General features: G+C 34.1%; 2 protein-coding genes across 22 annotated transcripts; one reads left to right on the top strand and one right to left on the bottom strand.

Moving 5' to 3' along the window:
• Positions 1-1289: 1289 nt before the first annotated feature.
• LOC111295438 (ubiquitin C-terminal hydrolase 12) lies at positions 1290-19300 on the bottom strand. Of its 17 annotated transcripts, none has more exons than XR_016327744.1 (32): positions 19163-19300; positions 18452-18515; positions 18122-18269; positions 17857-18014; positions 14890-15155; positions 14573-14791; positions 14380-14488; positions 14169-14284; positions 13760-13858; positions 12968-13077; positions 12730-12804; positions 12092-12170; positions 11849-11995; positions 11656-11736; positions 11451-11570; positions 10700-10822; positions 10198-10275; positions 10012-10100; positions 9825-9933; positions 9666-9734; positions 9486-9596; positions 8865-8920; positions 8591-8768; positions 8398-8499; positions 8234-8305; positions 7777-7842; positions 7561-7626; positions 2727-2813; positions 2487-2600; positions 2214-2334; positions 2020-2103; positions 1290-1889 (listed from the first exon to the last, which is right to left on the bottom strand). XR_016327744.1 is itself a non-coding variant. In XM_089743895.1 (32 exons), exons 2-32 carry the CDS (start codon positions 18498-18500, stop codon positions 1848-1850), a joined length of 3300 nt encoding a protein of 1099 aa, XP_089600021.1. In that variant the 5' UTR covers positions 18501-18515; positions 19163-19259; the 3' UTR covers positions 1290-1847. The 17 variants fall into 17 exon arrangements, 13 of the variants coding, with proteins under 13 accessions (XP_089600021.1, XP_089600022.1, XP_089600020.1 ...); XR_016327741.1 differs by lacking the exon at positions 19163-19300 and adding an exon at positions 18809-18994 and having other exon boundaries at positions 2487-2603; XR_016327742.1 differs by lacking the exon at positions 19163-19300 and adding an exon at positions 18809-18994.
• Positions 19301-19409: 109 nt separating this feature from the next.
• LOC111295330 (uncharacterized) lies at positions 19410-21830 on the top strand. Of its 5 annotated transcripts, none has more exons than XM_089743908.1 (5): positions 19410-20366; positions 20464-20656; positions 20969-21072; positions 21190-21308; positions 21455-21830. In XM_089743908.1, the coding sequence occupies exons 2-5, from the start codon at positions 20467-20469 to the stop codon at positions 21465-21467; spliced, it is 426 nt and encodes a 141-aa protein (XP_089600034.1). In that variant the 5' UTR covers positions 19410-20366; positions 20464-20466; the 3' UTR covers positions 21468-21830. The 5 variants fall into 5 exon arrangements, with proteins under 5 accessions (XP_089600034.1, XP_089600032.1, XP_089600030.1 ...); XM_089743906.1 differs by having other exon boundaries at positions 21402-21830; XM_089743904.1 differs by having other exon boundaries at positions 21390-21830.
• The last annotated feature ends 495 nt before the right edge of the window (positions 21831-22325 follow it).

Raw genomic sequence — 22325 nt, 5'->3', positions numbered from 1 at the left:
TATTTGAACCGATCCAACCAAAAAAATATATTAGACGAAATCTAAGAACCTTTTTAATTTAAAAAAAAAAAATATTAAGCTTAACCTAGCCGGCGAAAATAGCATAGTATTAAATGTTATGGAAGCATCAATGGTCGTCTTGTCGGCAAGAAGGCAAAAGAAACAGAATTGGGAAAATCCATGGGTGAGAGAGTGACATGAAAAATAAACAACAATCAACATTCGACGGCTTCAAGCTTACTGGAAAAAAAAAGAAACCACCTATCTACCAATGCGGCGACTCACTACCTTTTAGGATGAAAATAGACTAGTCCGTACGATGTGAATGGCATTTCATATTTAATGTTTTTGGTCATGAATGATTCAATAGATCATCATCATTTCGATGATCCACACGTGATAAAGGGTAAAGTAGGGGGGGGGGGGGACTGCCTAGTTTCTTTTATGCTGTCATAGTGAAGCTATAATAAAAGACTTAAATTGGTCCTACCTTAAAATTTTTGAAATAATATATTGTTATATAAATACAATTGTTTACATAGATTTTCATATCTTAAAAAAAGACATATTGCATCATTGTTAATATTATCAAATACATCTTTTTTAATATATATAAATTAAAAATAAATTACTTGCTTTTTTATAATTTTTAATGTTATATAATATATATTTTTATTGTTTTTATTATAATCTTAGTAAATATAGTTTTATTTTGTAAGTCAAATCTCTGGAAGGCATAGTTGGCTTTCAAGTTTCAAGGCAGTTAATTGAGAGCTTAATTGGGCTTTAATTGAAAATAATAAATAAAACTGATGTTTAATATAACATTAATCACAATGTTACGTTAAGTTTATAGATGATGGGAATAAAAATAATCAATTGAAGCCCATCATCCATTGGTTAGTAGGTCGATCGAAAAAGGAGAAACAAGGCCCCAATTGCAAAATTTTTTGCATCTGAATTGCGGCATACCATTGATGGGCTGTTTTCTTATCGAGTCTTATAAATAAGATCCAACACATGGTGATGGGCGAAAAACCTTCACGAGTTTTACGGTATTCTAAACTGGATAGAATAGAAGTAGACAGCCGAACGGCTAATCTGCTTGTTGCGTCACAAAAATATGATTGTATTATCGATTTCTCCATTATTATTATTATTTTTTTTTTACTTTTTTAAGCTTTATCAGTAACATTCAGAATGCTATGCTCCGTTAAAGCTTTATGCATACCGCCAATCCACAAGGTACCGTGCTTCAGTTGAAGTTTTGAAAATTTATTCAAACTAGCTTGAGAGAGAAGATGAATATTTCATAAATATAATAAGCTCAAAGAGAGGAGCTACTGAAGGAGTACATTTCTTGTACACTTGATCCCAGAAATTAACCACAAAACTATCCTCTGGGACATAAACGAAGAAAAAAGGATGTGAAAAAAGAAAGGAAATGAATGTCACCTGCAACCAACTATACCCGGTATAATCCCATCAAAATCTTGGTTTGTACTGCTAAATTACACGAGCTTTATACGGAAAGACAACAACCTCTCAGACGGCGGAGGTTCCTTCCTAATGAAACATACAAAGGCAAATAGCTCACACTAGGTGTTTATCAACAGTTGTGAAGACACTACATCAAAAGATAATCTCTCCCTCCCACTACCCACATGGAAACTAAATATATAGATTTCCTACAAAACACTAACTGAGCCCTACATAAATTCTCTCTAAGCAAGCTTCAACTGTTTCTTCCCATGTGTCACTCCCATTTGCATTTTCACCATATCTACAATGGCATCAAGGCATTGACGGATCTCCACTACTTTGCTAATGGATAAATTAGCTTTCTACTAGTTATATATTTTAACCGGTTTCTCAAATGTGTGACGGTTCTGCAATAGTTAATATGGAACTTAAAATTAGAACTTCAATAGGGAGGAAATATGAAAAACATGGCAGTAAAATGTATTAGAAAATGTGTTACTTCACGTAGCACATGGGGACCAACCGTAGTCATCGTACCTGATTTACATAAGCCCTCTTAGGAGTGTTATCAGAATGCTCTATCCCAAGGTATTGCTCCCAAGCACCATAAACATCTCTTCTCTGAAGGGTATACAAAAATAAATTAAAACACCATTTTGCATAAAAATAGAAATTCTACAAAAATAGTGATCAAATGTGAGGACAGAAGCACAGTGAAGAAACCAAGACACCTGAAATCGATTGAACACAAGGTCAGAGTCCGGTAGATATTCTGGTCGACCCAATGACAAAAATGCAAACTTCCACTGAACAAAGACATGCGAAAAACGTCAGCAGATGGAAGTCACAAAACTGATTCCAGGATTCCATATGCATAATAGTGCGCATGCATAGAAGGCATAGTACAAGTGAGAATAAAGATACTAAAATTGTAAGTTCAGAGGGAAAAGGACAAAAAAGAAAGAAAGGAATAGCAGAGATGAGTAAGACATGCATGAAAATACCTTGGAAAACTCCTCATCAGGAACCTGTAATTTCTTTTGTATCCGCATTTTAACTTCAGCCAAAGTTTCATCTTCATGAATGACCAAGAAAAAGGGCTCACCAAAATTTTGTACCTGCTGTTAAAAAATAAGAATTCTTAGAACATCCAAATTGTGTTAAATAGCTAGTCATTTTCCACCAAATATCTCAAAAGTCAAAACAGATCATGAATAATTTCTCAATTCATTCATATTGAATACCATCTGATTTTGGGCAGTCTCTTTGGTAAAGTGGTAGACATGAATCAATCTATCAAAGGGACCAAGATGCTTCTCTTCTTCTGGGATCTGAGATTGGATAAAAATGAAAAAGGGAGTTAATTCTACTAATAAAAGAGTAGAGATGTTGATTCTGTCATGAGCTTAAGACATTAGGCTTAGCACCATAGCTAGATGAAAATAGTCCCAAAAAACAATATATCTTGTGAGAAAACACTTATTTACAGCTGGTTGTAATCTTGTAATCTGTATACTTATATTTGTATCTCTAGAATTAAGTATCTGTATCCCTAAAATTAGGATAGACAATCCCTCAATTATAGGATTAGTTTTTTAGGAAGATTTAGTTTCCTAGTTTAACCCCTAGTTAGTTGTATATAAACATAAGATTCTTATATAATTCTCAATAAGCAGTTTTCCAACATACATTCAGTTTTCACACTGATTTATTTCTTAGCTTTTCCACATGGTATCAGCTTTAGGCTCTTCTTGGGAAGCAAAATTTTCAGCCTTCATTGCTGACTTTTTTAGGCCTTCATTGCCGAACCCTTTCAAAAAAAGATATCACTACCACCCAATTTGAGGAAATGTTAACTAGAAAAATCACTGGAGTACTACAGATGTCTCAGAAACAAAGAGAGTTCGACAGGGAAGAGATTGAAAAGCTGAGAAACTTATTGAAAATCCTTGAAAAGCCTACTGTGGTATGTTCTTTGGGTAAGGTTTCTAGTTCAGGTAAAGCTTCTGGTTCTCATGGATTAAATGTCTCGGCTAAGCCTATTACGAGTTCTTGGGCATTGACTTAGGAGCCACAGACCACATGACACATTCCTCACAAAAGTTTATTACATGTAACATGTGTCCTAGTAATAAGAAAATTGTTGTTGCAGATGGTTCACTTACCACAGTGGCAGGATTAGATGTTCAAGTTAATTCTTCGTTTGCTCTAAAAAATGTTCTTCATGTTCCTGGATTGTCTACTAATCTGATATCTATACAAAAACTTACCAGAGATATGAATTGCAAAGTAACTTTTTATCCCTGTTATTGTGAATTTTAGGACCAGAGTTCGGGGAAGATGATTGGACTTGCTAAGGAGAAGGATGGACTATACTATCTTGAGACATCAAATAACACAAGTAGTATCAAAAATAGTTTACCTTTGTCATTTCTTTATGAAAAATCTTCCAATAAAGACAAAATCTGACTTTATCATTTTCGTCTTGGACATCCTTCTTTTGGAACCTTGAGAAACATATTTCCTTCTTTGTTCAAATGATTAAATGTCGAAGATTTTCATTGTGATGTTTGCGAACTTGCAAAGCATAGACGTGTGTCTTTTCCAATCAGTAACAAAAAAGTTCTACTCCCTTTTGCTTGATTCATAGTGACATTTGGGGTCCTTCTACAATTCCTAATATTTCTGGTGCGAGATGGTTTGTTTCATTTATAGATGATTGTACCAAGGTCTCTTGGGTTTTTTTATTTAAATCCAAATCAGATGTGAATAGTGTGTTTTTAAGCTTCCAAAACATAATCCAAAATCAATTTGGAGTGAGAATCAAGAGATTTAGGTCTGATAATGCAAGAGACTACTTCAACCAGAATCTATCTACCTATTTCCAAAAAGAGGGGATTATCCATGAGTCATCTTGTGTTAATACTCCACAGCAAAATGGAGTGGCAAAAAGGAAAAACAGCCATTTACTAGCCACAACCCGAGCCTTTCTTTTTCAAGCAAATGTACCTAAATTTTACGGGGAGGAAGCTGTTCTCACTGCCACATATTATAAATAGGTTACCTTCAAGGGTTTTGAGATTTAAAACTCCTATGAAACTACTCTCACAATTTTATCCCAACCTCAATACCACAAACAATCTCACACCTAGGATATTTGGTTGTACATCATTTGTTTATGTTCACAGTCATAACAGGCGAAAGTTGGATCCAATAGCGATTAAGTGTATTTTTGTGGGGTATTCTTCAACCCAAAAAGGATATAAGTGCTATCATCCTCCTACCAAAAAATTCTGTGTCTGCAGATGTCACTTTTGAAGAAAATAAACCATTTTTTACTCAACCTTATCTTCAGGGGGAGACTTCATTCATGGAAGATAAGGATAAAGACTTCTTTTTGCTTGATTTGCCACCTTCTTCAACATTTACACCCATTAATTCTTCTGAGTCGAAACCTGTTTCTGCTGAGCCCAAGTCAAACACTGAATTTGAGTCTGAACCCATTCCAAATATGGAAGATGTGACAAAGGATAATATTGTTCTTGATTCTATGAAGGAATTACAGGTGTACTCAAGAAGGAAAGTTTCAGATCCTGAACCAGTGCCAGTCCAAAAACCTGATCCTAACTCTAGAAATGAGGTAACTACAATTTTTGACTCTGTTTCTCAAAATGAGCATGAATCTCCTAAAACTATAACTAGTGATTATGATCTACCTATTGCCATTAGAAAAGGAACCAGATAATGTACCAAGCATCCACTATACACGATCTCTAATTTTGTGTCATTTGAAAATTCTCACCATCCCACCAAAATTTTCTTGTGAGCCTAAACACTATTTCTGTTCCAACTACATTATCCGAGGCATTATCCAGTGAAAAATGGAGGCAAGCCATGAAAATAGAAATGGAGCCTTAGAGAAAAATCAAACATGGGAACTGATAGAGTTGCCTAAAAGAAAAAATCCAGAAGGGTGTAAATGGGTTTTCACTGTAAAATACAAGGCAGATGGTACTGTTGAAAGGTATAAAGCCAGGTTAGTGGCTAAGGGCTACACTCAAACCTATGGAGTGGATTACCAGGAAACCTTTGCTCCAGTTGCCAAGATGAATACAGTTAGGATTTTGATATCATTGGCTGCAAATTACAATTGGCAGCTTCAACAATTTGATGTAAAGAATGCTTTTCCACATGGTGATTTGGAAGAAGAAATATATATGAAGGTTCTACCAGGATTTAGAGGTCATCTAGAAGCAAACAAAGTATGCAGGCTGAAAAAAGCTTTATATGGCCTTAAACAGTCTCCTAGAGCTTGGTTCGGGAGATTTGCCAAAGTGATGCTAGCAATGGGATATAAACAGAGTCAAGGAGATCATACATTGTTTATCAAGCACTCTGATTCAAGGAGAGTCAGTTCTATTAGTGTATGTTGATGATATAATTGTAGCTGGAGATGATGAAAAAGAGAGAGAATCTCTAAAACAGTGTTTGGCTAGAGAATTTGAGATAAAAGAGCCAGGGAGATTGAAGTACTTCCTAGGAATTGAAGTAGCTCACTCACGGCATGGTATATTCATCTCACAACAGAAATATGTGATGGATCTTCTGAAAGAAACTGGGAAGCTTGCATGTAAACCTGCAAATACTCCTATAGATCCTAATCATAAAATTGGAGAAGCTAACGAAGATGCTGCTGTAAATAGAGAGATGTACCAAAGATTAGTTGGAAGACTTATTTATCTTTCACATACTAGACCTGATATAGCATATGCTGTGAGTGTGGTAAGTCAATTTATGCATAGTCCTAAAAAAGTGCACCTACAGGCTGTCTACCGTATATTGCACTATTTGAAGGCCAATCCTGAGAGAGGTATCTTATTCAAAAGAAATTCGGGGTTAGTTCTAGAAGCATACACAGATGCTGATTATGCAGGTTCAGTAACTGATAGAAGATCCACCTCAGGCTATTGCACTTTCTTAGGTGGTAATCTTGTGACTTGGAGGAGTAAAAAACAGAATGTCGTGGCAAGATCAAGTGCTGAAGCAGAGTTCAGAGCAATGGCTCAAGGAATTTGTGAACTACTATGGTTAAAGATTATCCTAGAAGACTTGAAGATCAAGTGGGATGGACCAATGAGACTCTACTGTGATAAGAAGTCTACAATAAGCATTGCACACAATCCTATGCAACATGATAGAACAAAACACATTGAAGTAGATCGGCATTTCATAAAGGAGAAAGTAGACAGTGGATTGATTTGTACACCTTATGTATCAACTAAGGGTCAACTTGCAGATGTATTGACTAAAGGTCTCAGTAGTGCAACATTTCAAGAAATTATTTCCAAGCTGGGAATGGAAAACACCTATTCACTAGCTTGAGGGGGAGTGTAAGAAAACACTTATTTACAGCTGGTTGTAATCTTGTAATCTGTATATTTATATTTGTATCTCTAGAATTAAGTATTTGTATCCCTAAAATTAGGATAGACAATCCCTCAATTATAGGATTAGTTTTTTAGGAAGATTTAGTTTCCTAGTTTAACCCCTAGTTAGTTGTATATAAACCTAAGATTCTTGTATAATTCTCAATAAGCAGTTTTCCAACATACATTCAGTTTCCACACTGATTTATTTCTTAGTTTTTCCACATATCTGAAAGAAAATCTACACAAGGAAAGTAGATATAATGACAAGATATGGATTCGTAGAATGTCATCCTTCCTATCTAATATACCAAGCTTTAGTAACCAGCACTTGGTCCAATATGCAGGTCAATTTTCTTTACCAATGTCAAGCATCCATTTGAAATTCAAATCATTCCACTGACAGTCTCATGTCACATCTGGAGACACATACACACTCATACATACAACTCTACAGTTCCACCTACTCAGGTAGAAGCAATAGAATGTGTTACTTATGACCCCTCTTTAGACAAACCACTTTCAAAGCTATACCCCAATAATTTCAATAACGAACGGTCCTACCCATATATGTACTTCAAAAATAACATTGTCTGTAGGCATTTTAGCCATGAAATTTCAGCTAAAATGAGATGGAAAAGGGAAAACTTGCCTCTTCTGCACGCAATGTCCAATACTGGTCATTTATGTTCTCAATCTTTTCACTAGGTGGAAAGATCTGAAAAAACATGAGACAGAATAAAAATGAGCCACATAAGAAAACTCTATCTGTCATTCCAATAGGAGACTTAAAATTCAATTTTCTAGAATATATTTCTATACAGTTTAAATTGCAACAACTAGCAATCAAGTTTCAACCAATTTCTACCTTATAGATCTTGTGATAGAAGACTTCAAGCAGTCTAAGCTCTGCATTTGGATGTGACAACTCCACCTATTTCATAGTGCAGAATAGAAAAGCAAAGCTGTAATCCAGTATGAACTTCAAGTTGTATAAGAAGTCAACAAGATTATATTGCCAACGATACACTCCACAGAGGGGAGATTATGCATTAACATACTATAAACAGAATATTTCAGTGTAAGGATCCATCAAAATTATGGTAAGGAAATATGTGCAAGATTCTGGTTGGTTCTCAAATGCATACTCGTACAATAATTGCTTTTGTTGTGATAAAAGGAAACTAGAAAATGATTTTGTCAAGGAAAAAAGGAAACAATCAATGCAAAAGCAAGACGCAGGAGTCCCTCATCATGAATAACACCATCCATCTTTTCTTAGCTTCAAGTATTTAGAATATAAAATAGAAGCAGCAAAAACTTACTTTTGTCTTAAGTTCATCAATCACATCACCTACAGTGCTCTGTTTAGGCAACCTAATATTGTGAATTACCACCTGAAAATCATGTTAAACATTATTAAAGAAAGGCACATAAACATCAAATGATCCTAAAAGAAGGAATAACTACCTATAAGTTCTAGACTTACTTCATCCTTAGTTGCATGATGGAAAGCAACTTTGAGGTTTTTCAGACCTTGCAATTCTGGCAAAGGGATATCCAAAACTTCATAATACAAAATGTCAGAAGTCTGTAAATGAAGAAACACAAAAATAATCAGTCAAAGTATGATTTGCATAAATGGAACACACATAGCAAGATGTCAAACCCATATGGGCTACCTGGTTATAGTGGATCAACATTTCTGACAGATGCTCTACTCCTTGGTATTTAATAGGTTGAGGCTTAGGTTGTTGAGAATAGCAGTTATGAGATGTGAGCCTGATTTTTGATGGATCATCCAGACCAATTTTGCGAGCCACTCTTTCCACAACATCATCATAAGTATGTATCTTTGACCTTGGGTGTTATAGAAGAGATGAAGTATAAGAACCAAACAACAAAAACTAATAATTCTATACTATCTGAACAATTGTTTGCATTAGAAGTACTTACAACTCTAGACAAAAATCATCTTCCTTTGGTCTCTCCAGAGATCGAAAACGAACAATCTAGCATCAAATCACAGAAAAAACTTAATTGAGTTAAAAAATCCGAGCACAAACTGAATTAGAGTGCTTCTTAGGAGAGAAGAATCAAGAATGTGACTGACTATTCTCCAAAAACAATCTAAAACTTTGCCTAATGGAAGCCATGTTGTCAGATTCAATGCAGTTTCTTGTCTTGAACAAATAAAAATACTGAAAACTTTCTTGGTAACCAGCTGATTAAATTAAATATAAACAACTCTCAACATGGTAGACCTGCTTTTTCCTTTTAAGATCCAACAATCAAATAACACCCTAAAAGAATAAAAGATCTCATGTCAATGAAGAGAACATTACAGGAAATGAGTATAGATATCTTTTTTCCTCTCCAGCACTAGATTCCAAACTTTTATGTACAATTTGATAAAATTAATACCAGAGGGGAAATGGAGGATTTCCATTGTTTCACACAAACAAGGACAGAGGGTGTACTATCAGTTTCACGGAATAAAATCAGTTACCAAAAAATTGCAAAATAATAGTAGATTCTGCAACTAGCCACATATTAATAGGTTTCAATAGACTATACCTGACGGTTGTGCACATATTCTAGAAATGAAGGCACATCTGGATACCGGCATGCTTCTTCACTTTCAATTGGAGGAGACTTCTGAAAGCATATGATATCCCCATCTTCTATCTGAAAGCAAAGACAGTGTCACTGGCAATTTACATTAAAAGAGGGCATATGTTCTAAAGCAAAATATACCTGACTTAACCGGAATGAGCATCTCTTATCAAGGTGCTCACACATCACAGAAGGCTCAAATTTTATTTCCTAAATTTTGCAAAATCAACAGGTAAGAGAATTTAATTAAGAAAAACTATTGAAGCATGTATGCAAACACACAATTGAGCAATAACAAACCTCGTAAAGTTCTATTTCTTCATCAGGAGCAAAGCCAGCCATTTGATTTAGCTTTGGTATATATTCTATTGGCTTACCAGAAAGTTTTAGCAAGAGCCTACCAACATAACTGCAATGGAACAAAGTGCAACATCAGGACGTATGAGGAAACACAGAATATATAAGATAAAGTGGAAAAGTTACATACCGTAATTCTCCTTTCTCTGGGTCATAAAGCTTGAAGAAAATTAGAATATCTTCCCTTGTTTTATCAGGTGGAGGAATTGGACGTAAATCCTGAAGTTTTTACCCAAAATAGGCAAAGAATATAATAAGACAAAAAAAAATTTTACTATTTACAAACTCAAAACAATAGTTAATAGAACAACAGTACCTGTCCATGCTCAACTTCCAAGAACAGTTTTAGTTCTGCATTATGTGCCTTATTTGACACCTCCCTTAACTGTCCAACCTAAAATAACCAAGCAGAAACCATTATCTCAGAGGATTAATAAAAAACCAAAAAATTAGGACAAACATGTTCCTAACCCACTACTGCATCCTGTAACACTGATCCATCTTCATTTAATAGAGTGCTTCCTAGTAAAATTCCTACTATAAATTTTACTAAATAAATAATTGCCAAAAGACAAAAGAGTTTCATTGATAAGGGACAAACGTGTACTATCATTTAAGTCAACATAATTTCTTTAAATTCAGCCCAGAAAATTGGAAAGAACATCTATTATTTCACACCCATGTAAAACACCAGCACTGGATCACCCTTCTATTAGATATCTCAGTAGTGATAGGCACAAAGTTCAGAAAATGTATATTAAACATAATAATGAGAAAGACTAGATGCAAAGCAGGAAGTAGAAAGTAGAAATGCTTACAGATTGAGCTTCCTCCTGAGGAGTCAATGGTCGATTGGGACGATATGTATGGTTCTGCCGTTTTGCCCAAATCCAAAAACGCTGATATTGCACTGGTATGCCCAACTCTTTGGCAACTTCCTCCTGTGAACCAGCTCAGGAGTACACATTTAAAAGAAAATGATAACTTCACTAAACTCAAAACAACAAATCCCAAAGACAGAAAACAAAGTCATTTGCTTATTAGTACAGTACTAAAAATTAAGAATCATGCTAAAGCAGACATACATATAGTACTTAATACCATAATTATGGAAAGCTAAACACAAAGGCATTCAGTGTAAGCTATCAAACTTTGACTTCAGGTTCCAATAATATATTTTACAAGTGAAACTCTCTTTGATTAACATCTTCTTATTAAGCATTCCAACTCCTGGTTCCATAAACGCCATCTGGATATCAACATGACTAATATTCAAACATCAAGTTCCCCAAAATTCCCATTCACAACACCACCATCCCCTCAAAAAGCTATCAAAATAAATTGAATATCCTTGGATTTCAATAAACAACTCTGAAATATGCTGTTAGACAATAAGAGTAAAAAAACAACTGAAGTTCAAGACAGACAATCAAAAGTACGATGTTAGGCATTGATTACAAATAATAACAAGCAATGCCATCAACCACAATAATCAGATCAGATATGTTGTTTCAATTTCATTTTAAATATGGCACGTGTAAACATGCAATCAAAACTCATAAATGGTACCTTAAAATCACGGAAGGGTGTCTGCTTCTGAATGCGGAAACTCCTAACTTTGTCATGATCCACAAGGTCAAAATATATGTCCTTTCCGATCTGTTCTCGAAAATCTTCATCTCTTGCAACCTAAATGCATTAATGATATTCACTAATGCAAACAGGAAAATAAAAAAATCTGAATGCCATAACCTTGATTGTAATAGATAGATACCTTTATAATAGTATAAAGGTGGGCCTGAGCTTTATATCTCCTCTTGTCTTCCTTCTCTTCTTGTTCTTTCTTTAACCTAATCTGAAATTAGACATAAAATACATCAGTCTAGATCAAGAGAGTCTACATTAGAAAGAGCATAAAGCCAAAAGTTAGAGGCTTCACATAAGTTACATGTAAATGAAGAAATTACCCTCAAGTGCTCAGCAATGTCCTTCTCATCAACATTGCAAATTATTTTGTCCTTATCACTTTCACGTATATAGACAAGCATGTACGCATTTGAGTATTTTGTAAATTTGAAAGGGGTGTTATTGAAGCCAGGATTGTTCTGTGGCAACTGTTGAATATAACAGAACAAGGCAACAAAATCAATTAAATTTTACATATTGCACACAAATAGTCAGTTTTTTTAAGTAGAACATAGAAACATTACCTCTTCCTCACCACCATACTGCTCTTCCAATGCCCTCTTCATATCTTCTTTTGTTACCCGTTCATCATCAAATTTATACCTGACAAAACAGAGAGATCTATTAAAGGGTTTCCTCCAACATGACTTTTTACCTATTTTAAAAGTACATTAATTAAAGTGAAAATTAAATGGAAAAGTGCCTCACTAAATGCCAAATTATCATTAGATGTGATAACATACAATATAATAAGATCAACAATGAAAAACTACAATTAATACTCAATAAGATGTATCATCTGAAGATAATAATAATCTAATCAACTATGACATGCCTGAGCTAAACACCACCAAACAGTAATATTTTAAATGTAAGTCTCAAAAACACTTCAATTTAAGTCTCAAAAATACTTCAATTTCTCAAAAAACTCTAGAGTATGATACTGATGTTATTTCAATATTCATGGAAAAGAACCACTGAAATTGCAAACCAAACAGGAAAAACAAAAAACTAAAAGTAATCATGGTGTAAATGTATTCTTAAGTCAATCCCACTATTATTCAAAAATCTTCTTATAATTTAATGAAAAAGAGGAATACATACAAGCACAGTGAGATTTTTAATCGAATCAGTCAACTATCAACTCAAAAAAGTTGCTCACCACTGGTCAGAAAGGGTTGGCCTGATAAAAGCATAGTAATGCCCACCATGCACTCCTCCGCTATGAACTAAGACACTGTAAGACAAAACAGGACATGCAAAACAAGTTTTCCCATTAACCAAGGGTCATAAAGCAGTGAAACACTAGTACAATGTCTTAACAACTTGCATCAGTTAAGAACAGAGTAAAGTATAAGTTAATAATACCAATTATAGAAGAATCATGAGAGAAGTAATACCTGTGAAGTGTGTAAAGGTTGCGAACATTCCTATCCGCCTCAGGAGATAAATACTTCCCATTTTCTCTATCAAGGTCAAGTTGAAGAGGAAATTCATAGCGATCATTTATCTACAAAATGAATGAAACTATTAATACAAATAGCAAATGCTAACATGCATAATATCTAAATTCACATGAAAAACTCAACAATGCCCACTTAAAGAAACAGTTTCATCCCCATTGTTGAAAAAACATAAAGGACGCTTATCACTCTGAAAGAGAAAAACTAAAATATTGATAATTTGAAATCAGGTTCATAAAAGTGACAAAGTTGGCAAAACATTAAACAAGATCAGACAGCAACAGCAGATAAAGTCATAAAAAGCAAAACACAAAGAAAAGATAGAATAAGCATCATCAATATAACAAATTTGTGAAAGGAAATATAGCTATTTATAAAATTTATCTCATCAATGGCAGCCATATTGTGGCACATTTTGCTTTCACGTTTAGAGAAGAGTTTACCAATGCTTTTCCAAAACACTTCACAACATGTTTAATCAATATTGAAGAAAGGGGATATGAGAAAACTTGACAAGGAAAAAGAAAAGTTCAACTAAAATAAGAGACTTAGAATTTGAACATATAGATCAGATTTGATGCAGCAAGGAAAGGAAACATTAGAAGTGCTTTTTCTTGCATATCACGTACATAGTCCAAAGCCATAAAATTACAAAATACTAAAATGCGAGTAACAAAAACAACCCAATTATCCAATGCATTTGGCAATAAACTGATTTCCGACACTGACCTTGACCATTGTATCCCGCATAAAATCATATTCAAACCGCTTTAGCTGAAGTTGAAGAACGGGGGGAAAGTCAATAAATAAGACACCTTTCTTTGCATCCTGAAATGCGCAACAGAATTTCAGCACACAATTAAGAAATGTCACTTGAACTTAAACTGAGCAAATTAGCCTTGTTTAGGCCAGCTGAATGTTGCTTAAGTTGACTTTGATGGGTCATACCTTCAATCCATATTTCAAACCAAACAAAAAAATAAAAATAAAAGTAAAAACAAACCTTCACTGATAAAGTCTAACCATAGAATAATTGTCAAATATAGCCTTGTCTATGCATTATTCTAACCTTAAATGGTCCTTTCTAGAAACAACATTTCTGGCCCAGTTCTCATCACCTCAGAAAAAAGTAACTAACCTGTAAACCATGCTCTTCAGCATGATATTTGTTGTCACCCTCAAGGCGCTCAACTTCCACATACTTGTCAAAAGAAGCATAAACATCCTGGCAACCTTTGACATCAAGCTGAAGGTCTGCCACAGAATATGCACATTAACTGTTTGCTTTCAAGGGAAACATTTCAGTACTCCAATCTAATATTGGTATAAACATTAGTAAAGAATAATACCATAAAATGATTCCTTTCTTGTAGACTTGTAATCCACATTGATGCATTCAATATAATTCATATGATGACCCTCAAACAACTGCTGTATTGTCCCCTCTACAACAGTTCCCTGTAAAAAGAAAAGGGGAATAATCAATAACATAATTTAATATGCAAACAACAAGAGAGAGAGACATAAAAAAAAGGTGAGTGCCTTCATTTTATCTTCAAGCTTTTCACACAGGACTCTGTTAAGTTCTTGTACATCATGTTGCATGAAAGAATCATATGTATCCCATCCAAAAGATTTGGTCAACTCCTTTGTTGCAACACTAGTGTCGTTATATTGAAGCTTATAAAATAAACTCTGCAGAGCCAAAGGAATACTTCCTATAGGCATGTCATTTTCAGTTGTTGGCATGTGGTACACAGCCTGAAATAGATCATTGAAAAATGAGATGTTACACTCCAGTTAAAGTAAAGAGCATAAGAGCAAGCCTAATGGAATAAAAAATGAGACAGAACACACACCTTTCTGAAGTATGGTATATGGTATAGAGTCTGTAGGAGCGAGTTCATGTAACAAGTCGCTCCTTGGTTCTTAAGTCCAACATAACCAGTCTCTTTCTTTGAATCATATGACCAATAATCCAGTATCTTACGAACAGCTACCTCAGCTTCAACAACAACAGTATCATTCACAAGATATCCTCTACTAGGCTCATAAAGGTCACTGAGAGGCATAAATGACGTGAAACCCCAATCACTCTCTCTTGCATTGAACTGATGTTGAGTTTCTGCAAAAGAAAGTTAAAACAAGGCACTAAATAAGTTTGGATGAATCGGTAATATTGAATACCTGTCACCATATAATAGAAATTAAAGGAAAGAATCTACAATATCACACAGGTTCCTTTCTTCCCCTCTATATATCAACTACTTACAATTAAAAACCAGATTGCTTGCAATAAACATAACAAAAAATGACCTGACCAAAAGGGAAAGCATCTAAACATCACCCTAGTCTGGAATAAATTATCAATTTCAGAAAACATTGCAATATTATAACCCTTTCATACCAATATCATTCTTAAAATTTAACCACGGGCACACTGTTTTCCAGTTCTGCAATATTACTTGGTCACCATAAAATAGGAATGACAGGAATTGGTTGGTTGTTCAGAAAATAATTCGAACATAATATTCATTATGTTCACTAATATATAAGCAAAAGCAGGCCAAACATGTTAATAGAAAGGATAAAAATATAGAACAAGGCAATGCTACATAAAAGATCTTGTTATCACTCCATTTGGTACAGAACGCTTGTCAGAGAAAATTAACAAGGAAAAATGATACAAATAACTACAGTTAGCATCCTGCTAATATCTTGCTGTCTGGAAAATCTAAAAATAATTCAATAAAAGGTTGTATAGATAGAATGCCAAAAGGAAGATGCTAATCTTTTGAGAAATAAGACAGGTTTGAGTAGCATTAAATTTTCATTATCACCAAAACGAAGATCCTAATATTTTGAGCAATAAGACAGTTTTAAGAACTATGAAAACTAAAAAACCTCTCTAATTTTGGAATTTTATAAAGGTTACAACAGATTCTCCTTAACATCCTATTGCCTTTCTAGTCAATTCCTCTCAATCCAAGTGAAATAAATAATAAATAAACAGATGAAACCAAATCTTGAATCTCCTATTGTTCTTCATATTCCCCCAGCTTGAAAAAGAGCATAATTGTAACTGAAACAAGTTCAGATGAAACATCAGCTACTGCAACAGCCAATAAATGAACACTACAAAACGAAAGACACAATCAAGCACTGACTACAAGTCCAAGAAACAAATTCTTTCCAGGTAATGCAAGATTGCATTAAATTAAAGCCCAGGGATTTAAATTGCGGCCTCCGTCACATTTTCGGTCACATCATGTTTATTGCGGTTGTGGACGTAACAAATAAAATAGTGGTAGTTGCAGTCGTGAATTTTTTTTTTTTTCTATTTTACACAACTTATCATAAAATGAACTAAATAATTATTATAATCATAATAGCATTTATTTTTTATATTTAAAGTAATTTATGACATTTTAATTCTTTCATTTATATGTTAAAATAAAATTTTTAGTTACAACTCATAAATTAATAGGTATATCTGACATGTTCGCTAATACATTCATGAATTTTATGGACATGAATGTTATAAATACATATTTAATCTTATTAGGAAGAATGATGATGAACATTAAATTTTCTTTTATAAGATATGATTATCGGGGTAAGGGATTAAAATATAATTCCTTGAATATAGGTACTTGTATTTTACCATTAAATCAAATACCCAAGTGCAACATTTTAAATAATTAATTAACAAAACTAATGTAAGAGTTAGCAACATAACCATAGCCAAGCTTACAAAAAAAATTCAATTAACAATAACCTTAATAATATCAAAATTATATAATAAAATTAATTCTTTTAAATTAAATGATTGTAAAATGTATTAAATTATAAAAAATTAAATTAACTAATTAAGAGCTAACATCCCTCTTAAAATTTCATTTAAATCACTAAAAATTTCCCAAACATTCATTTCCCACCCATATGTACTTTTCTCTCCAAAAATTTCCCCTAAACCCAAAAAAAAAAAAAATCAATTTTAGTCTTTAAAACCACGTGACATCACTATCAGCCTTCACTTTGTAAACCAAATTCTCAATAAACTCCAGACCCATATTCTTCCCTTCTCGCCAGTAGTAGAGCATGGTTTTAACCTTCCAAATCTCCATCCCATTTTCCTCTGTTTCTCGTCCCTCCTCGGTCTCTAGTTTTCTTCCCCATCTTGCAACAGAGTCACCAAACACAACCAACCACCCTCTTATCTTGCTCAGATGCTCACTGCCTCTCCTTCAAGAGATTTTAAACTGCCATGTCTCATTTATCTATCCCTCTCAAGAGTCAAAATTGGAGAAGACAATACAGAGCACAGCCTAAAGTCAACGGGTGTGGAGGCTAGATGAGAGCTCTTTCTTCAAACCATCTGAGACTCAAATTTCAAAAAAATGGGTATTTGTTTTTTACCATGAATTAATTTCATTTTTTTTGTTTGACGCTTAAATTTGTTGGATTTTGACTTAATTGTTTGAAGTTAGGGTGGGTTTTCTTCTCTGGTTTGATTTTGTTTATCGTGTGATTTGATTTGGAAAATACGGAAAGCGGCTGTAACATACCGTTACAACCGCTAATGGATGTTACGCTGCTATTTGTGGCTGCAAAGCTCCACTATGAGTGTGATTGCCATTCACAACCCTATAGTGGGTGAATAGCGGTCGTGGAGGGTGCTGCTACACCACAACACCTGCGCTATTTGAAACCCTGTTGAAGCCTTCATATATAGGAATGAAAAGATAGGATTTTCCCAATAAAGGCTGTTGTCACAAATTATTACTTAAGACAAAACAACAAACTTAGTAAAAGTAAGAATATACCCTTTCTTATTGAATATTTGTGATGGATCTGATTAACCACAGCCAAGCTAAACTGAGCATATCTACTCCAACCATAGGGCAATGCAGAAGAATCCGCAACATCCAGGTACATTGACAAGTGATCCACATTGTTACCCTTGGGAAAAATTAGTATCCGCCTGCACGGAAGAATCAACCCCACATCCAAAGTCGATCACAAGACAGATTGCAGGAGACCAAATCAAACATACTCCAATAAGGACAAAACAAAGAAAAGTCCCCTTACCATTTATAACCACCGACAACAAATATATCTGAATAGTGCTTCTTGGTGTTGAGCCTAGAAAAATTCTCAATTGTCCAAGTGAATTTCATTGATGGAGGCTCCTCCACTTGCTGATTCTCCACCGTACTAGCCGGCTCCACTTGAGCAACTAAAATTAATCAAAATCATAAAATCGACAAAAAATCTAAAAACCCTAACAACCTAATTAATCAAATTACTATTTCGTACTAAACCACAACGTAGTTACAAAAAACCAATCTTTCGGATTGACCTAAGATTATCAAAACAATAATGCGAATTAGAGTAAACTAAAAAATTCTTTAAAAGAACCTTCCATTGGATGAGGTCCTTCGACTATATCCGAATGCGGCACGATCATCTCCTCGTCTTCTTGCTGTTTCAAAATCCAAACTTCCAAAAAAATCAAAGCACTGATCAACCAAAACTTAACCCAAACTCTCTCAATCAAAACCCTAATTATCACACTCTCAATGCAATAAGAACAACAGAATTAATTCCACGAAATTCACATCTAAATAATCATTAATCAATTTTAAAAAATAGAAAAAAAAACTTTAGAAAACAAATATATATATATATATATATCTTTAAGCACTTCCACCAAGAAAAAATCAAGGAAAAATATTAAGTATTTATTGAGAGGGAAGGGAGAGTGGTGGTATGTACATCTAACGGCGGAGTAGTCATCATAGTCATAGGTGGAGAGATGTGAACCGTCCGATCAGAAATCGGAGAAATTAAAAGGAAAATTAAAATCAGAAAGCAAAACCAAAAATAAAAAGAAAAGTGAATTTTGATTGAGGGATGGGGAAGGGAAGAAGCGGGCACTGCAAAGCGACCAACGAAAAACCTGGTACAGAAAGAAGGCCATTTGAGTTTTACTTCAACGGGAGGGGTATTATTGACATTTCAAGGATAGATTGGTGGTCTTTTGGGGAATACGGAAATCCTGGTGGGGATGCGGCGATAATGACAAGCAAATAGGAAGAAGACACGTGGGAAAACAGTAGGGAGACGTACGAGTTAGTGACGAGGCAGATTGTGGATGCTCATGCGCGTGGTGAGTAGAGTGGCCAAAGCTGCGCTCGCTCTCTCTTTCTCCCTAATCGATTTTCCTACCACGATCTACCTCATTTTTTATTTTTATTTTTACTCGCGACTTCGCTGACTCTTTGATATGGTAGTATTTTTATTTTAATTTTAAAGGTATTTTTTTTAATTTTTTTGTATTGCTCCTTTTTCCTTATACCTTGAGCATCACGGCATGCAACGACTTTGAATATTCGATTCCTAGTCAATGAATTTTCACGCGGAAGGATATGTTAAAATCAAAGTAAATATTTTGTTAATTTATTTATTCTTTAATTATTTTTTAAAAGTTGAATACAAATAACAAAATATTAATCAAAGAGAACTTAAATTTATTTTTTTAATAATAATGAAAGTAGGCAGAAAAAAAATAAAGTCTGTAATTACAATATGGTTAAATCTTGCTTCTAACAAACCTTCAAAAATAATCCAAATAAAATATGATGTTAAATATAATTGTTGAATCTGCTCAAAAATTGAATTGTTCGTCTAAATTCAAAATTTTATTCAAAATTTCAATAGAATTTAAATAAAAAATATTAATTTTAACTCCAAAAATGAGGTTCGGGCTTGAATCAAACACTAAAGGGCCTTTCCCAACCCAAATTCGAGGCCCTCAGTCGTCCTGAAATGAAAACTATGCTTGCCAAACAGGACTGGAAAATTAATCAATTCTTCTGACTCATAAGCAGAAGGGAGGATATTATTTTTGTTCCACCGCATGTGTTTTACCACTCCCTGGGTTTCAAAGTCTTTGAATTTTTTGAAACAAAGATGAAGGTCAAATAACCCAAGCAGTGGTAAAACACAAGCAGTAGAACAAAAACAATATCTTCCTTTCTGCTTATGAGTCAGAAGAATTAATTAACGGGCTACCCTTTTTCTGTGTTTGTTTCCTTCTGCTTTTCTCAGCACCGGTTTTGGTGATCCCCGGGCTGGTTTCTCTCTTCACGTTGCAAACAAAATGGGCTACCCTTTTTCTGTTGTCTCTTTCTTGATTCAATACTTTAACAAGAAAAAGCAAACAAACTTATTTTGCATGCTAGATTTGGAACTTTTAGCCAAATGTATGCAACGTATCATTTCTATATAAAATTTTCATTCCAAAGTTCCACGTTTCCCACGGTTTATCCAGGTGTGCAATCAAGACATATGCAGCACATTCTTTTTTTCCTTTTTAAGCATTTAGAATCCACCAAATTTAAAGATTCTTTCGTTGCTTGCAAGGACAGAGGATGAGAGTTATGGTGGGAATTGATGATAGTGATGAGAGTTTCTATGCGCTTCAATGGGTCCTTGATAACCTTTTCAGTGACCTTAGTGCATCACCCGTGGCTGACGAGAGAGCTGGCTTGCTCACGTTGGTTCATTTACAACAGCCTTTCCAGCCCTATGGCTTCCCTGGAGCTAGACCAGAAGTTGCAGGTAATAAAACTATTCATGATAATTAATTCATAAATGTGGTTTTGGCATCTAATTTCTTTGACCAATTTCATTTCTTTATATTATTATTATGCTTTATTTTTGTAAATTACGCCCATAAATGGTCCTCAACGAAACAGCTTGTGGTAAAATATTTTCAGAAAACATTGGCAAAAAACCAAAGATTCTCGGTTAAAACAAGATTGAATTCCTCGACTTAAGAGGCTGCCCGGCTTCAGGATTCACCAGGGCTGAGAACCTTAAACTACCAAACCTGTTGATATACTAGTACAATTTTCCTTCTCTGTTTGACAGCATTTTATCCAACAGCTACAGTATTGGATTCTGTAAAGAAATCCCATGAACAAATCTCTGCTGGTATACTCTCCCGTGCATTGCAGATGTGCAAAAATAAGATGGTAACTCAACAACTTTTACTTTTTGCCCAGGTTTTATCATTTTAAACAATGATAATATGAAAGAAATAAGTATCTACGGAGGCAAATGGAAGTCACCAAAATATTAACCTGATGCAGATCAAAGCAGAAACTCTGATTCTTGAAGGGAACCCAAAGGTTATGATATGTGAAATTAGTGAGGAAATGAATGTTGGCCTCCTTATTATTGGCAGCCGTGGCCTCGGAAAGATTAAAAGGTGATTTTTTTTATCATATTTTTCTTTGTGGATTTAGGCTCTACTTCATGACTGATCCCATGCTTTTTGTTTGTGGCTAAGAGTGTCTTTCAGTATGCTCTGTTTTTTAAGTTCATTTGTGGGTTTTGATTGCGGAGCTTTGTCAGGAAGTGTAAGTGATTACTGTGCACACCATGCAAATGTCCAACCCTAATTGTGAAACCACCAAAGGAGGCCATCAACAAGTAACTAAGGCTAAGGCTAAGAATATCTATGCTTATTATATTTTTACTTGTGCCATTTACGTGTGAACATTTGTAATGTTTTAAGGGTGACAAAGATAGAGTAAACGAATGAAAAATATTCTCCATTAAAAATAATTTTAAATTACAATAACAAAAATCAATATTTTTCGTCGTCTGAATTCAAATATATATTTTTACATAAGAAAATGAATTATAGGCATTGGAATTACAACATATAATAAGAAAAATAATTTCAAAATACATAAAAAAATTATATTAATCTTAATGTTACAAAATTACTATTTTAATCTTAATTAAAATAAAAATAAATAAATAAAATTATATATATATAAAAAAAAAATTCACCCTCAGCTAAACTCCACTGCCTAAATGGGCAGACGTACAAGCACTGGTCTGGTACTCTTCGCGTGGCTCAGTCAGCGATAACTTCCGGACTGAAAGGTAACTAGCTATCTAGCCTAGCTTTCCACTATATGATACTAGTCGGTATCACCAAATGAAGGCTATAGCACCAGTTCTTATTCGTGGATAGGACCAGAGCTTCTATTTACTTTACTCAACACTTCTTTTGTTAAAGAAATTTCACTGATTCGGTTTAAATTGATTTAATGATCGAAATCTACGAAAAATGATTAATTTGATTTGGTTTATTCGATTTTAATTATAATTAATTTTTTTAGATAATTAAAGTGATTAAATCGATCAATTTTTTATTTTTAAAATTGATAATTCAATCAAAAGATAAAAAAAATTAAGATAAATATTTTTATTA

This window comes from Durio zibethinus, chromosome 14 (genome assembly GCF_047325235.1).
Source record: "Durio zibethinus cultivar Kanyao isolate XHJ-2024 chromosome 14, ASM4732523v1, whole genome shotgun sequence".
NCBI classification, from domain to species: Eukaryota; Viridiplantae; Streptophyta; class Magnoliopsida; order Malvales; family Malvaceae; genus Durio; species Durio zibethinus.
Note: the sequence above shows the minus strand (reverse complement) of the source record. Positions and strands in the feature narration are given on the sequence as shown.

Excerpts from the sequence above, each read along its gene's own strand:
- LOC111295438 (XM_022888927.2), bottom strand. The coding sequence starts at position 18,838 with ATGACTATGATGACTACTCCGCCGTTAGAT. Across the intron at positions 18,270-18,451 it reads AGGACCTCATCCAATGGAAG|TTGCTCAAGTGGAGCCGGCT; the intron begins GTTCTTTTAAAG and ends GATTAATTTTAG. Across the intron at positions 11,737-11,848 it reads ACATTGCTGAGCACTTGAGG|ATTAGGTTAAAGAAAGAACA; the intron begins GTAATTTCTTCA and ends GTCTAATTTCAG.
- LOC111295330 (XM_089743904.1), top strand. The coding sequence starts at position 20,467 with ATGAGAGTTATGGTGGGAATTGATGATAGTGATGAGAGTTTCTATGCG. Across the intron at positions 20,657-20,968 it reads AGCTAGACCAGAAGTTGCAG|CATTTTATCCAACAGCTACA; the intron begins GTAATAAAACTA and ends TCTGTTTGACAG. Across the intron at positions 21,073-21,189 it reads AGATGTGCAAAAATAAGATG|ATCAAAGCAGAAACTCTGAT; the intron begins GTAACTCAACAA and ends AACCTGATGCAG.